General features: G+C 42.9%; 1 protein-coding gene across 1 annotated transcript in view; it reads left to right on the top strand.

Moving 5' to 3' along the window:
- Positions 1-16,009, top strand: part of LOC119853485 (protein eva-1 homolog C-like) — a 260,289-nt gene that overhangs the window by 226,817 nt on the left and 17,463 nt on the right. The window contains exon 6 of the mRNA XM_043510156.1: positions 15,214-15,378. Coding sequence (XP_043366091.1) covers positions 15,214-15,378 — 165 coding nt within the window. The remainder of the gene's footprint in view (positions 1-15,213; positions 15,379-16,009) is intronic.

The raw sequence follows: 16,009 nt of genomic DNA, 5'->3' as shown, positions 1-16,009 counted from the left end.
TTTTTCCTAATCCAAGGATCCTGTGAGGCTTGCCATAGTAGGAAAGGTACATTGGGGTTGTTTAGTGATTCAAGGACAAGGAAATCACCCCGTCTAGATTCATAGGGTAAAACAAGAGGACAGTAACATGGTTTTCTTTCTATTGACCAATGTAAAGTAAGCAAAGCCTTATTCGTAGTTGAATAAGGAACAAAGGGATTGCCTCACTGGATCAGACTAGGGATCTATTTAGTCCACTAACCTGTCTTCAACAAGGGTCTGCAGCAGCTGTTTCAGAGGAAGGTGTAAGAAACCCCACAGTAGGCAGAGATGGGGCAGTCTGTGTCTCACTTCAAGTTTCTTCCTGATCTCCAATAGGTAGAGACGGCATAAACCCTGAAGCATGAGGTTTTATATCCCTTCAAAAAACCAGCTCTTTCTACTCCAATCTCTCTTCTCCCTGACGCAACACCTGACACAGGTCTTTGTTTTATTCCAGAAAAGGTTTTAAAAGACAATAAATAAAACAAAATGACACTGTTTATGTGAGTTACTTATATGATACCCCACTACCATAGTGTTTGAAATCTCTTTCCAACAGGGGCTTCCTTTCTTTATAGTCACCACCCAGCTCCTTCCCGAGCTGGGCTTCATCTTTAATTAGGTCTGGTCCATCCTCCAGATGCAGACAAATGGGTTAATTGGCCTTTTAGGTCCACATTAACCCTTTCAGAGCCAGGATAGGGTATACACTCCATCACAGCCTCCCCTGGAGGAAAATATGTACACAAAAAGGACCATTTTAAACAATTATTTTGCACATGTTTTGTTTTGTGAAATACCTGAGTTTGGAAAGGACCTTGGCCCATCCTCACAGTTCGCAATCAAGACATTTGCGGGCTCAGCTGATGCTATTTACCTTTTCACCTTTGTGATGCCTGAGTGAGTTCAGTGACTTCCATGTCTCTAAAGCATTTATTGCGGTTGTGAAATTACAATTATACAATACAAATACAATTATTTGTACCTACAGTTGCACGGGTGCAGATTTAGAGGCTGCTTTTAATTAGAGTTTACCTCTTTTGCCAGTTGACTTACTCTGAACTTTATTTGTCTTAGCCCTCTTCTTGCCTGGGATGTAATTGGGAGGCGACTATTTGCTCAAGGGTGAAGAAAACAGTTTTCATGCAAGATTCTATTTTTTTTTAAAAAAGAACTAGCTTACTTTCTGTTTCCTTATTTTTCTCAGAGGAAAGTCTGAAGCAACCCAAAGAAATGAATTAACTACTTACCAATAGAAGTCTTTGGCCAAATTCTATCCTTGGTTACTCCCCTTACCGCCCCACTTTAATGAATGTTCTAGGTGTAGAATCATTGCAGAATCTGGCTGATTTATACTTTGGATCTTTTGATGGTCTTGAAGGGCATGTTTCTACTCAGAGAAAAAGAGAGAAGAGGTTTACCTGATGCTAAACCTAAGATGAATCAACTGTCTTTTCCCTCTGACAGAGCTGACAGAGCTACTGCTTTGCATGCTCTTTTCCTTACTGCTTCCATGAATCAATTCACTTCTTGTGCCAGGCTGATTTTGAACTCTGGAACCACATGGCTAAGATCATTGGGTTCAATGTCACTGGTATCTAGGATCCTAGTAATACTCACTATGACAAAGTCTGACCACAGAGGTGTTTTAGTGTAGAGTGTATAATAGAAGTCTAATAATCCGTTAGCCAGTCTTTATTTCTCAAGGAAGAAGTAATAAGAAAGCCTTCTGAAGAGCCTGGGGTTTAAGATACATCTCAGTTTTTTTTTTAATTTCCTGAGTGCAATAATCTTGAAGGGTGAAATAGCTAAAATGGCAATATGCTAGCTGCGCTATAAAAAGAGACACAAGATGGGCTGGTGCTTAGTAAAGGCCACTGGTGGTCTTTCCAGAACCCATCTCATCTTGTTTGGCCCAAGAACAGGGGTCCTTGAAGACACTGTGCTGAAGGCTTCCTGGTGTAGAAAGAAGTTAAGATAGTGATTATTAACACTGCTCATCTGTTGCAGGGACCAGAGGCATGACAGATTCTGTGATTTCCTCTTTCATAAATGGTCAAAGAGGACTATCTTCTGCTCCGTCTCCTGGATGGCTTCAGTGGCCTTAGTCCAGATTGATTTTGGAGTAAATGAGGTCAGAATTTTGCCCTGGAGTCCCTGTCTAGAGTAATTTGCATTCCAAGGGCCCAATCCTGCAAAGCCTCACCGGCATGAGGGTTATTAAAGCCAGTAAGGCCCTTGGTTAGCATAATACTGAGATAGCAGCCTTAATGAAGCTGAACCCTTGTGCTCAATAGAACTGACTAGAGTGACAACTAGGAAAAGTCAAGCATGTGTGAATGAATAATGCTGCTTGTTGTTTTGGATGACCATTTCATAAAACCAATGGTACTGCACAGGATTTAATAGGCTAAGCTTCAGAAACAAATATTTATGCTCCAAACCTTCATGTTTTTTTTTAATCATTATTATTAAGAACTGGAAAGCTGCCAAGACCATCCTGCTCTCTATTTTCCCACAGCTTTTTCTGAGCTCACAGATTACGCTTGGCATGGAAATAGCTGTAGTTTTAGTTGCATAAGAATATTCAGTAGGTGCTCAGTAATGTCTTTCTCTTTTCTTTCCAGGGTAAACAAAAGCTCTGGCCTTGTTGAATGTACTGTGCATTTTGGTGTATGCTGCAACAAGCAAGTGACTATAATTTGCTGTTCCAGAAAACTGGCAGTTACTTGCAGTGACAATTGCAGTTACGCTTGAATGTATCTTACTTACTGTTACCCCAAGACCCGAAAGCAAGAAATGTTGTGTGTTATGGGTTTGCATGTAAAACACATAAGCCATGTATGGTACTTGTCACAGAATACATCCCAAATCATTTCAAGGCAAAGATTTAATGAAAAGGCAAAGATTTCTGCCATTTAAAGACGCCTTTTAAAAACAGGGTTTTTTTTTAACGCTCTCATAACTTAAAACATCTAAAGGGATTTTTCTCAAACTTTCCAGGATGATTCACTTATGAGCTGAGACCAAGCTTAGGAAGTGTCAGACTTAAAGGAGAATATCTCAAAAGTTATGACCATGTGAATATAAGAACTTATATAGAAAACAATTTTGCCACTTCAATCATAGATCCTTGGACTTCAAGACCAACAGAGGCCAATTTCCTGTATAACACAGGTCATTGACTTTTATCCAGTAATTCCTGCATCAAGCTTGATAACTTGTGCTTAAAGGATAATGTATCTTGTTCTATAGTAATTATTTGCACACATGCACTTGTCTACAACAGTAACAGGATTTCTAATACAATAGCTACCCTTTCTAGCGTGGTAAAGGATTTACTCTATGGCTTTGTTTCTAGCTAGAGGTTAAATTTCCAGCTCAAGGTGATCTACCCATGCTAGCTCTGATCGAGTAAGTAGCAAATATAAGCAAGGCAATGTGAGCAGCAGGAAGGGCTAGCTTTCCCAAATGGGTATCCGTCCAAGAGGCTAATGACATACTTGGGGTGACTAGCCCCACTTGCTGCTCACCCCAGCACAGTACAGTTTGCATCTCTGTGGCTAAACTCTGTTTTTAGCACAGTAGCTCCATCAGAGCTAGTGCAGGTATGTCTCCTTGGGCTGGAAATTCTGCCTCCAGCTCAAAGTATAGACATGCTCTCTGTCTCTAACCACATGAACCTCTTCATGTTCTTTTTTCAGATTTCAAGACTATTGATCATTCCTTCTCTGGTGTTCCAAGCAAGACTTGGGCATCTCATGGGACCAGTGGTCAGTCTAGTCCAGTACCATGTCTCTGATGGTAGCCAATATTAGATGATTCAGAGGAAGGTGCAAATAACCCCATAATGAGACATTACAGACTAATCTACCCATAAAGGCTCAGGGGTGAAATATCTTCCAAACTCCTGTCAGTTAGTGGTTGGTGCATGTCCTGAAGCATGAAATTTTATATCCGTTATGATAAATATTTAGACTATATAATGTAATTGTGGCTGGGTCACTATCCTGGGTACTTTCCTTTCCTTATTTGAAGCTACTTCTCTGACATTCCTTTCACATCTGACCTTCATCTGCTCTGCTATAGAGTGCCACAGGGTTCCTCTTCTCTTTCAATCCTGTTCCACTGAGATGGCTTATTGCTAGTTTGAACCTTGCCTGCAACCACCCATTTCAGGTGACTAAAGATGAGATCCTCTAAAGCCTCTGTCACTGAATGGATTGTGAACCCCTCTCTCCCACTAGTGAAAAATTATTTGCATGATAGCCCCATGAAAGCCAATTTTCAATGGAAATTTCCCATTGTAAAAAAGCTCCTTTAAATACCAGAACTTCTACAGTATGATGCTTGACCCCCAGGTAAAATCGGACATGGTACTTGATGGAAAGTTCTTAGTACAACTTGGGTATTTTCCACAAAAACATATGACATACAATATCTTGCTTCTGAAAGTATTCTGAAGGAACAGTGAGTATTGTGCATTCAAGGGTAGCTGAACTGAAGGCAGTGGGATTACTCATGAGCGTAACTGCTCCCCAGTAGAAGTAAAGGGGTTCACATTCTGGCCCTATGCCGATGTCTCAAGTTGGCAAAGTTGTAATGAGTGAGTTTTTCTGAATACTAATATGGTGCCCCAGAAGTATGGGCAATCTATGAACATACCTATTAATATACCCACTAATAATAAATGGGGAACTGAATGGAACCAGGGACTGGGAGCAGGAGCCCATGGGCTCTGTTGCAACACTGCTCATTGGCTCAACCACCTCTCTGTTTCTCCTGCCAGGGAGGGGCTCTGCCCCATGCCACCCAGATCTTGTTACTGCCTTCCCCTTGCATCCCGACTCCCACAGCCCATCAGACTGCAACCATTCTCCCCCATCATTCTCCAGCTGTGCATGGATTGGGGCACACCTCTGCCAACAAGGGGACAGTAACTAGAGCTGGCTGGCATAATCACACAGCCCCTTTGCTGCTGGCATGATGGAGGAGCAGCCAGGCCAAATTTGAGTGGTGTTGCAAATGGGCAACTGGGCTTCTGCTCCCAGTCCCGGACTCTCCTTCACATGGCAGGGCCTGTGCCCATGGATGGAAGCTACTGCTGTGGGGTGACTCCAGTGCAGGCTCACCCTCCAACCCTCTCCTTTCCCCCACCCCAGGCCCTTCCCTCCACACTTGCTGGATTGGTCACCATGTGCCTTTTTTATCACCCACATGTGGAAATGGACACACAGTAACAGGTGTCCAGATTTGCAAACTGAGTTCCCAGCATCTGCTGGGATTCCTGAGTTCTCATTCTGCATTGTGCTTAGGTACGGTTCTCTTTTTATTTAATGCCTGCACAGCGCCTAGCAGAATGGCATTGAAATGGGCCTTTTGGCACCATTACTATGGGAATAAGTCATCAGAGCAAGGAAATGTATGCTTTTTACTTGACACTTTTGAAATGTATATTTAATACATTTTCCGATTCGTTCATCAGGGTTAACTGGTGGATTAATCTGCCAAAATGCGTTGAGAAATACTACTTTAATAGAGCAACCAAAGTAGAGCACCGCCTACATAAAAGCACACACTTTCATAACATTTTAACTTGATGCAATCAGCATGTATTTGCTGCTCCAGAAAATGGGCAGTGACTTGCAGTAGCTTGCAGTTATATGAGGGCACAGTATTTAATGTGTGTATCTACATGGAGATTCTATATCACACTTGGAAGATGATAATGTGTGTGCATGAATACATATATATATATACACACACACACACATGCATGGATGTGCACATACATGAATACAACACACATGTACAGTACCGGAACAATGTGAATATAGGATGTCCATGGGACATCTGATTGTCTCAAAGTCTGCAGCTTGATTGAGATGACTGTAAAAGGCACATAAAAGGGACAGCTCTAAGCAACAAAGCTCACAAGATTACCGGAGAGCCCTTAGCCATCATTTTAAGAGGCTACTCTCTCCCACTGATTTTTCCCAATCATTCTTTCCCTAACCCCTGTCCTGCACTGTTGTTGCACGACTCAGCATTTTCAACTACTTACTATGTTGAATCGATAGTCATGATAAAATAAAGGAAGCTAGAGACTAAAAAGATTCACTAGGTCACCCCATCCACATCCCCACCAGTACAGGAGTGTTCCCTGCAGTACATTATCCCGTGGAATTTTAAATGGCAAATATTTCCACCACTTGCCTCAAGAGGCAATTCCACAGATGCCATTGGAGGATCTTCCTGATATGCAGCCTGGCACTGCAACAAGAAACTACAGGGATTGGCACATTGCAAATGGGAGAGAGAGAATTTACTTTTTTTTAATTTCATGTTATTACATACACATTAGAGATGGGCCAGTACCCCAGATCTGAACAGCCCTGCATTTTTAAGAACATTCAGATCCAAAGTCATGTTTTGTGGCTCTCATTTTATAACCTTCACATACTTGGAGACTGTCCCAGATTGTCAGTCCATCTTAACAATTGTTCTTGTACTCTGAATTCCCTCCAGTTAATCTACATATTTCTGTAATTGAAGCACCAAGAACTGAATACAACAAGCCTCATTCAGATCTTACCTACGCACCAGTGTAAATCTGAGGCAACATGATTTAACTCCGTTGAGTTACTCCAGGGCATTGGTTTGAATGACCTTGGTGTCAGACTGCTAGTCTAACAATGACTTCACTGATAGCTATTACACTGGAAAATAATAGCTATGTGGAAATGACAATGTAGGCTCAGTCCTGAACACCACGCTGGCCTCTTTATGCCACTCCTGGGATTTAAAAGGATGGAAAACTTACACAGCCCCTCAGCTGGGGATTTCCTAGCATGTGGGACTTTCTGGGTAGCGCAGAGCAGGTGGTAATGCTCTCTTACAGTTAACCCCTCCTGGCCCAGGGGGCATGATATGGATGCTTCAGGTGAAAATAGGGCATAGCCAGAGTGCTGGTGAGCTCTGGCGGCTGGTGGAGGTCCCTTTGGGGGGAAATGACTGGCTGAGTGATGTTTGTAAGATGCCTAGGCATTGAACCCTATGTGATTTCATGTGCATTACCGTGTGATAATGCAGAGCAACGTTACATTTGGGAGCATATAACAGTCTAGCAGAGCTTGGATGTGTAAGCACTAGGACAGAGAGTGTCTTTTTGTATCACAGGTTCTTTCTTTCCAAATATAATATGTACATAACACCCTAGAGTACTAAACACTTTTCCACTGTGCCCTTTGGAAAGCAAAAGCCACATCAAGCAGCAGACTTATGAATCATTGGCAATAGATGCTATGTATCTTGTTATGAAATTCAAGATGGTGAAAAACCATGAATATGAAACGAGAAGAGGAAAACAGCCCAAGGACAGGATACACTACGGTTTTTGTTGCTAGCAGATAAAGCTGTTTGTAACTTCAAATGCCAATTTTTAAAAGTTAAAGATGGAAGAAACATGAGAGTCAAAGATGTGAAGCGCCATGTAAAATAGTAGTTTGGGGATAGTCAGAAAAGAGAATCTAAAAATGACATGATAGGCTTATACATTCGTTCGTTTAATGACTCCATGACAAATGTGCTCAGTATACAAATCAACAAAATAATCCCTGTTTTTTCTCTTCACTTCCAGTCTTGTACACCCTGAAAGTTGAGCTGTGTTCTTTGTGCCTCTCACCTCCTCACCGGTAATAAAGATTATGCAGTCAAAATTTAGCTGACCATCTGCAAGACATAATAGAATCCAAGGGACTCAGATACCACAATGATGACTATGGTATAAAAACTAGATAGGTAGGTAGACACTGGAAGCTCTTCCATAGCGGTATTGATTCTGAGCTGCTACCAGGATGTACACAAATCTGGTTTATCAACTAAGGAAGCAGATATTCTAAAAGAGAACAGACTTGTGGCACCTTAGAGACTAACAAATTTATTTGAGCATAAGCTTTCGTGAGCTACAGCTCATTTCATCGGATGCATTCAGTGGGCTGTAGCTCACGGAAGTTTATGCTCAAATAAATTTGTTAGTCTCTAAGGTGCCACAAGTCCTCCTGTTCTTTTTGCGGATACAGACGAACACGGCTGCTACTCTGACACCAGATAGTCTAAAGACTCGAAAGACTTGATTGAAAGCCCATTGAGATCAATGAAAAGACTCCCATTGACTTCAATGGGCTTTGGCTCAGGCCCATGTCTCAGGCCCCTGTGGAGACAGAAGGGCTACTGCAGGGGCAGTCTTGGCATAGTTATTTGGAAAGTTTGCACACAGGCTGCCGTGCATCACAGGCTTTAACTTTTCCCAAAAGCTCAAAAGCTGAAATTTACTCCAGTTCCATCAGAGATGTTGAATATTTGCATCTGTTTAAAGCAGTGTCACATAGTGAGTAGCAGACCCCCGGGAGGTACAGCAGGGACTCCCTTGAGTCATGGGACTGATCTGTGTAGGTGGGTTGCAGGGAGGGATTTGCTGTGTGACAGAGGCATTTTCCCAGAAAATCCCAGAAGTCTCTTGGAAATTCAGGAAAATGGACTTACCATAGGCCGTATGAGTCATTTCCTTTTGTCAGAGGTTTGGAACAGTTTCATACAAAAACACTTTTGTTTGAGGCCAAATAATTATTTTGGAGGGCTTTGCATTCATTTTCAGGATTATACACCATTGTACTTTGGTCCCTAACACCTACCTTTTAAAATAAATGGGTGAGATGAAAAAATTGTGGTCTTGACCATGTGTGGTCATTAATTATCTGTGACCACTTTCACAAGAGTAGAGATTTTAAAATTCCAGCTTCTTGGCCAAATTCCAACTCTGGGACTAGTCTACCTAAAATCTCCTGAAACTTCAGCTAGATAGGGTATTCTTCACTTCCTGTCCTGAACAATTGTGTGACGCTGCTGTGCGCTATTTGAAGCAGTGGCATTTTACATTAGAGGCTGCTGCACTCTTTTGTGGTGGAACCATTGGAGCAGTTGCTATTTATAATTCATACATTTGTAAAGATCTGCTGCTGCTTGCTTTAATCATACAAGGGGTTGCATTTATTTCAGTGGGGCTGCTTGTGTGAAAATGGTGAGCAGAATTTGGTCCTAAATTTGTAAAGAGCATAGGGATATGAAAGTCCCTATACATTGTAAATATAAACTGATGTTACTGTTATGAATAATAATAAATGCACCAGGTGGATAAATGCATTATCGGGGCATTGTATTCTAAGATACACATTCTTTTTTTTAATCTCTGCATTGTAATTTTATTGGGCAGTAAGTGGCGTGCATGTCCCAAAATCCATTCTTTTAATAGATTCAGTTGACCAACAAGTTAGTGGATTTTATTTTTGCAGCATGTAAAACACTTTAAATCTAGTGGTCTTGAAAGTCCACACAGCTCACATGTATACAAGACACAGGCAAAAGAATCATTTTCTCTGAACTGTTCTAATTCCCAGATGGTCCTTTTTTGATAAATGTGGATTGTGCTGTGCATTTTCATGGTTCTAACCTCATCTCCTGCCAGGAATCTACTCTCCTCTAAAAAACTGGGGTAATTTATGATGGGCGTTTATCCATAGTAAGTTGTTTGTTATCCAAAGAATACACTGAGCTTCAACACTTGCTGGCCCCAGCCTGCCCAGATAGAGGAGTCTAGATGTAGTTTTCCTCTCTGAAGTCACAGTTTATTCAGCTCGCACAGTCTTTAAAGCATTAGCTGCAGGATTTGTTTAATGTTCTCCAGGATCTATTTTAATTATATGGACCTTTCAGAACAAACATCATGGGCTGAAATGCACAAATGAACATATTGTAGAGAACTGGAAACTGACAAATCCTTGTCTGCCTGTTTTAGGGATGAACTTTCAATGTTCTTTCCTTCATTCACCCCTATATATAGTGTGTGTGTGTGTGCATGCACGCAAATGGAATTGGCTAAGTAGTTGGATAAGGGAGGTGGTACTCTGGGAATATAGGGGTGGCATTCTTTAGGGTAGCATGGAAGGATAGATCCAACAGTAAGGATGAAATTACTAGAAAGAGTGGCTAGGGCACCAGCTTGGGATTCAGAAGACCTAGGTGCAATTCCCTGCACTACCACAGACTTCCTATGTGACTTTGGGCAAATAACCTAGTTTCTGTGTGCCCTCAGTTTACCACCTGTAAAACTGGGGGTGTCATGAAAGTAAATGCATTAAAGATTGTGAAGCACTCAGATACTATGGCAATGGGGCCATGTACGTACCTAACATACATTGAAAATTTCAGTTGAATGTCAGGATAAACTTCCTGAGAGGGAGATGTATTAGGCTGTAAAATTGTCTCCTAAAGGATGTGGTCAAATCCCCAGCACCTGAGTGTTTAAAACTAGACCCATGAAAATGTGCTATAGGGGATGTTGATTAGCGGGGAGGTGGGTTGATGGATGTTTTTTCCATCTCTTACTTCTGTGATTCTAAATGCACGCCCCCCATTAGCTCCTGTTTTTTTGCTACATGAGAGAAATTCTAGAGCACCCGCAGGTAGAAAACAGCATGTTAGATAGTGGTGCCAACATACTATGTGCAGTTAAAGAGCATGACTCTGGCTATGTGCATGTTCTGTGTTGCACACTCTGCTTTTAAATTTGTTCCTTTCTGGGTATGTCTACACTGGAATAAAAACCCTGCAGCACAACTGTGGCTGGCTTGGGTCAGCTGACTCAAGCCCGTGGGCCTTGGACTGTGGGGCTCAAATTATCTGAGATGTGTACACTTCATAACTTTGGAAGGTGCTTAGATACCATAGTCATGTGCTCCATGTGAGAGATTAAATAGACTGAGAGGTGAAAATTTCCATATCCCTTTACCAGTCTCATAAACTATACAACCCCCCTGGAGTTACTCAATTTTTAATGTTACATTTTATGTGTAGAACCCAGGGTACCAAGGTATGTTAGCATTTCAGATGAAGACTATCTGGAGAACATTTCCTCTCGCAATCTTCCCTATACATGCCACTTGCTTTGCTCATTTTTTTGATTGGATTGCTTTAGCTATTGGTTGACTGAACTGTACAGACTGTGTGTGTGCCATGCCTTGTCAGGATGCCTTTGCTTAATGTTGAGATAAGTATAACATCCAAGTTACATTTTTTATGAGAAGTATAATGTAAATTATTTTTCTTGACAGCTCACTAGAGCTGGACACCACACATTATGTCAAATTAGTTCCTCTTGCTCTTGTGATAACTTGAGGGGTGCATTTCAAAGGAACCAGATGTTTTAATCTTTCTTGGCTAGCTGGCTGCCAGACATCTGGGACACAGAAGCTAACTGGAAATTGCATGGATGCTGACCTTGAGAGGGGCTTTTGCTTTTTGATTTTCTTTCTAACTCAGGATATCAGCCCTGCATGTTATCATAGCATCATGGAAACTAGACAAAAAAAGACCTCTTGTATTAGGTCACCTAGACCACCCCGTCAATGCGGGACACTTCCATTCTGCATATTCCCAAGAGCGTTAGCCCCTCTAGATAGGAAAGATTGTCTGCTGAATAGGGTGTTAGCCTGGGACCTGGGAGACCTGGCTTCAAGTTCCAGCTCTATTACTGGATTCCTTTGAGACCTTGGGTAAGTTACTTAGTCTCTCTCTTCTACTGATTTCAGTGGAAGTTAGGAGCCTAAATACCTTTGAGGATTTTGGCCTTAGTTCTCCATCTGTCACATGGGGATTATAGCACTTCCCTACCTCAAAGGAGTATCATGAGGATCAACACATAAGACTGTGAGGTGCCCAGATATGATGGTGATGGGCGCCATCTACCCAAGTAGGCAGTCAATTTTAAATGATGGGGCTTTCCCCACTTCTCATGGGAGGCTATTGATCAATTACTGATGGCTTTCGTCAGGTTCTTCTCCTGCTCCGGATAAGACTTATCATTCTTACTTCTTACAGATAGGATTTCCTAGGGGATAAGGTTACTGCGGGGTGGCCTGGATGCCAAGGCATTAACTGGGGAATGCTGGCTCTACTGTTCCTGCTTTTTCCTGCTCAGGAAAAAGGGGTCAGTGGTTTCCCCCATTTCATTCAGATTGTTTACATGGAAATAAGGATCCAGCCTGCCCCATTCTATTTTCCATCTCAGAGATGGCTGCACTTCAGTGGGGTGGAAAAATATTCTTTCTCGTAGGCCATGAAGAGCTGGTCCAAAAACAGAAAACAAATTTTGTAAAAATGTTTGTGAAATTTTACCCTCTTTTCCTTCATTTTTTTTTAAATCTAACTTTCCTTACAGTCTGTAATGATCCATGATGCAATCTGGGACCCTTTGGGAGAAAAGACACTCTATAGCAGGGGTGGTCAAACTTACCGACCCTCAGAGCCGCATACGACAAGCTTCAGAAGTTCGAGAGCCGGGGCGTGTCTGCCAGAGCTCAGGGTTTCAGCCCTGCTCCTGCTGAAGCCCTGAGCCCCAGCAGGTGCACCCTGCAGGACTGAAGCCTGAGACCCTTCTCCCTGCTGCGCAGAAGTCAGAGGCAATGCATGGGGGAACATGGGCGGTCATGTGTGTCCCCCACCAGATTTTTGCATGGGTTTGCTGGCACTGCTCGGTCACATGGTGCCATGGAGCCCCATCCCTGCACAGCAGCTGCTGGAGCTGGCAAGCTGGGAGCTGCAGCCATGGGGTGAGGCTAAAGCAGAGGCCCCTCCCTGCAGCTCCCAGCGGTTTGCTGCTGCCTCTCCCTGCGGAGCTAACTCCTGGGAGCTGCAGGGAGGGGCCGCTGAAGGTAAAGGGGGGCATGCCTGAGCGGGCATGACTGAAGCTGTTGGGGGGGTGGGGAGGCTGAACTTTTAAATTGTGCCCCCCCCCACTCTCAGCAGGCACCAGTTGTCTCTGGCAGAAGCCTCTAGCCCCACCATCCCACCGCGGGGCAGAAACTCCTAGCTCCCCCCTCAAGTTTCATAGGTGGAGAAGGGATGTGTGTGTGTGTGGGGGGGGAGGGTTGGGGGTTGGAGGGCTCTACAAGGCACACTTTACCGTAAAAGAGCCGCATGTGGCTCCCAATCTGAGGTTCAGCCACTGCTGCTATACAAAGACAGACCAAGATTTTCAAAAGTGAGTAGTGATTTTGGATGCCTCTATTTTCAGGTGCCCAATTTAGATTGGTTAAGGCAGGTTTCTCAACTTTCATCGCACGGTGACCCCCTTCTGACAACAAGAATTACTACATGACCCTGGGAAGGGGGACTGAAGCCTGAGCCGCTCTGCCCCAGGCAAGGGGACCAAAACCGAAACCTGAGCCCCGGCCTCCTAAGGGGCAAAGCCAAAGCTTGAGGGCATCAGCCCTGGGTGGGTTGGGGCTTTAACCTGAGCCCCGCCAGCCAGGGCTGAAGCCCTCAGGGTTTGGCTTCAGCCCTGGGCGGTGGAGCTCAGACTTTTGGTTTCAGCCCCAGGCCCCAACAAGTCTAATGCCAGCTCTAGTGACCCCACTAAAACAGAGTCATGACCCACTTTGGGGTCCTGACCCACAGTTTGAGAACCGCTGTTTTAAAGGATCTGATATTCAGAGGGTGCTGAGCCCCTGTCCTTTGAAAATCAAGCCCATTTATGGCATCTCAAACTTGACACTCCAAATTGTTAGTTACTTGTGACACTCTTGGCTGCAAGAGACTATTTTTAATCCACCCTACATGCTTCCTGGACTTTATGCCTGTTCCAGTCTTTGGCATTCCCCTGGCTTCTGTTCAGTTACCCCCCAGATAATGTGTTTCCTCTACTGCCTACGCTGAAAAGGAGGCTTGCCACTCCAGTTCTCACCAGAAACTACTGTGCCAGCTTGTTGATATTTACAAGTTAGGGCTTTGGGTTTGTTTAAATATCTGTATCCTGAACTGATGAGACTCTACTAATAATGGTAGAAGTGTAAGTGCTGATGCCTGGGCTGTCAAACATGAAAGGATGGCCAGTAAATGCAGTTACAGTTCTCAGGCTCAGCAAAGACAGCAAGTCTAATACAGTGTAAAGCAACTGGATTACTTCCTGATCCTTAGCTTTTGTAGCTGTGCAGGCTAAATAATGATAAGGGCAATTAGAGCTCCTGCTTCAAGGTGTCAGCTAATTACTTAGAGATCAGGAAGGACCATCCCTCCACGTGCAATGTTGCACACTTGGCCAAGTCCTTTTTCACACTTGTCTTTGGGGTGTTTTTAGCTGTATAATAAAGTTATACCTTAATTTTCAGTGTCCTGCAGCTTTAAATCTTCAAGGACTCTGCTGTCTGGAGAAATGAAACCACCATTTTGTGTTGATTTTAGTGTAGGGTGTCATGGAAGGAACACACATATTATACTTTCTCATGGAGACTTTACTATTGTTTTCTTAACCCTAACATGTATGGAAGACACTTATGTTCTGTAGTTAAATCGGCTGTTGGCCACTGCTGGGGACATCACCAGACTAAATGAACTGATGTTCTGACTCTGTTGGCAAATGCTAATTTACTGTGTGACCAGATCCTCAGCTAGTGTAAATCTGGATAGCTCCACTGACTCTGCTAATTTACAGCTGAGGACCTGGCCTTGTAATTGAGACGAGAAAAATACCCTGCTCTTACTAAGACATCTGTGGTCCAAAGCAAGAATTGTAGTGTTGTGCACTATTACGCTGGTTTATAATTGTACAAAGGAACGGTTCATTATTTGCCTTAATTTCTCTTAATAGCATTTGAAAGAAAAGATAATATGCTAAAGTAAAGGATCATAAGAGGGAATAGTGTTTATGTATCTCACAAGGGCTTAATGTTAGTAAAGCACTTTGTGAAGATCAGTGCTATAGCACTGCAGGAGGTATAACATTGATGGTTTTTCATTTTGGGATGTTAAATCAGTGTCTTGAAAAGACTTCGGTCACCTCCTAGATCTTTTCCTCCCACCTCATCTAAATATTTAGACCAATCTAAAGAATTAACAATATTCGTTATAAATCAAATGATGTCTTACTAAGTTCATAATGCCTTGCATTCCGATATTGAATCTGGCTGTCTAGATATTCATAGCACACTCCTGATGGTGGTAAATGAGCATGTCTTTGGTCTGCTTACAGTATAATTAAATATAAGCTGAGCCGGTAGCAAAATGCAATAATTCAGTTTATTGCCAGCTGAAATAACCCATCCTAACGATCGTGTTGTTCTTGTTGTGCTTTTCTTGCAGTTCCCAAGAAGCTTCTGCATGAAACCCAGCCAAAACCAACCAACTACCAAGGAATTCAGCAACCACATTTTCCACAGCAGCCAAGAGTGTATGATCCTAATGTTATAGGGGACGGCGTGTTCTTTCCTGATGTCTCGCCGGCCATTCTAGAGCGCGTTCTGCCAGGTAGTTAAGGCTATAACAATATTTACAGAAACCTAACAGCAGTGATAACAATGATGAGTTCCCATTAATGGACACTAAATACCAGAATCCACACTCAGGCTTTTGTGCAGTTCATAGGCCCCACCCATTTCGGAACAGTGGGAGAAATACAGTTTTGTCATTGCACAACTAGCTCGTGACTTTGTGGCTTCTGAGTTCTCTGTACTGTTCCAGCAGTGAAGTACAGTAAGTGTCTGTCAGCATAGTACAAAGATTACCATACAGCTTTAGAACATGAGTCTCCTCCACTGAAGTCAACGGCAAAGCTCACACTGGCTTCAATGAGATTAGGGTTATGTTTTTACTCTGTATAGCTAGCATCTTTCATAAAATTCTATGCCAAAATGCTTTACAGCCTTAACTGATATATTGCAAACATGAAAAAAGGCCAGAGAAAGTCAGAGGCAACATGTTTGAAATGGGATGCATATGTTGTAAAGATAAGGGGAGGTTGTTCCAAAGGCTAGGAGCTGCAAAGGAGAAGACTCTTACACCATCAGTGGTGACATAGAGAAGGCCAGCGATAGGCAAGGCATAGGGGAAGAGAACATCTCTGAGGAAGGCATGGGGGAACGTGGGTGACTTTTAGCCA

The sequence above is a fragment of the Dermochelys coriacea genome, chromosome 3 (genome assembly GCF_009764565.3).
Source record: "Dermochelys coriacea isolate rDerCor1 chromosome 3, rDerCor1.pri.v4, whole genome shotgun sequence".
In the NCBI taxonomy this organism is placed as follows: domain Eukaryota; kingdom Metazoa; phylum Chordata; order Testudines; family Dermochelyidae; genus Dermochelys; species Dermochelys coriacea.
This window is presented reverse-complemented; position numbering and strand designations above follow the sequence as displayed.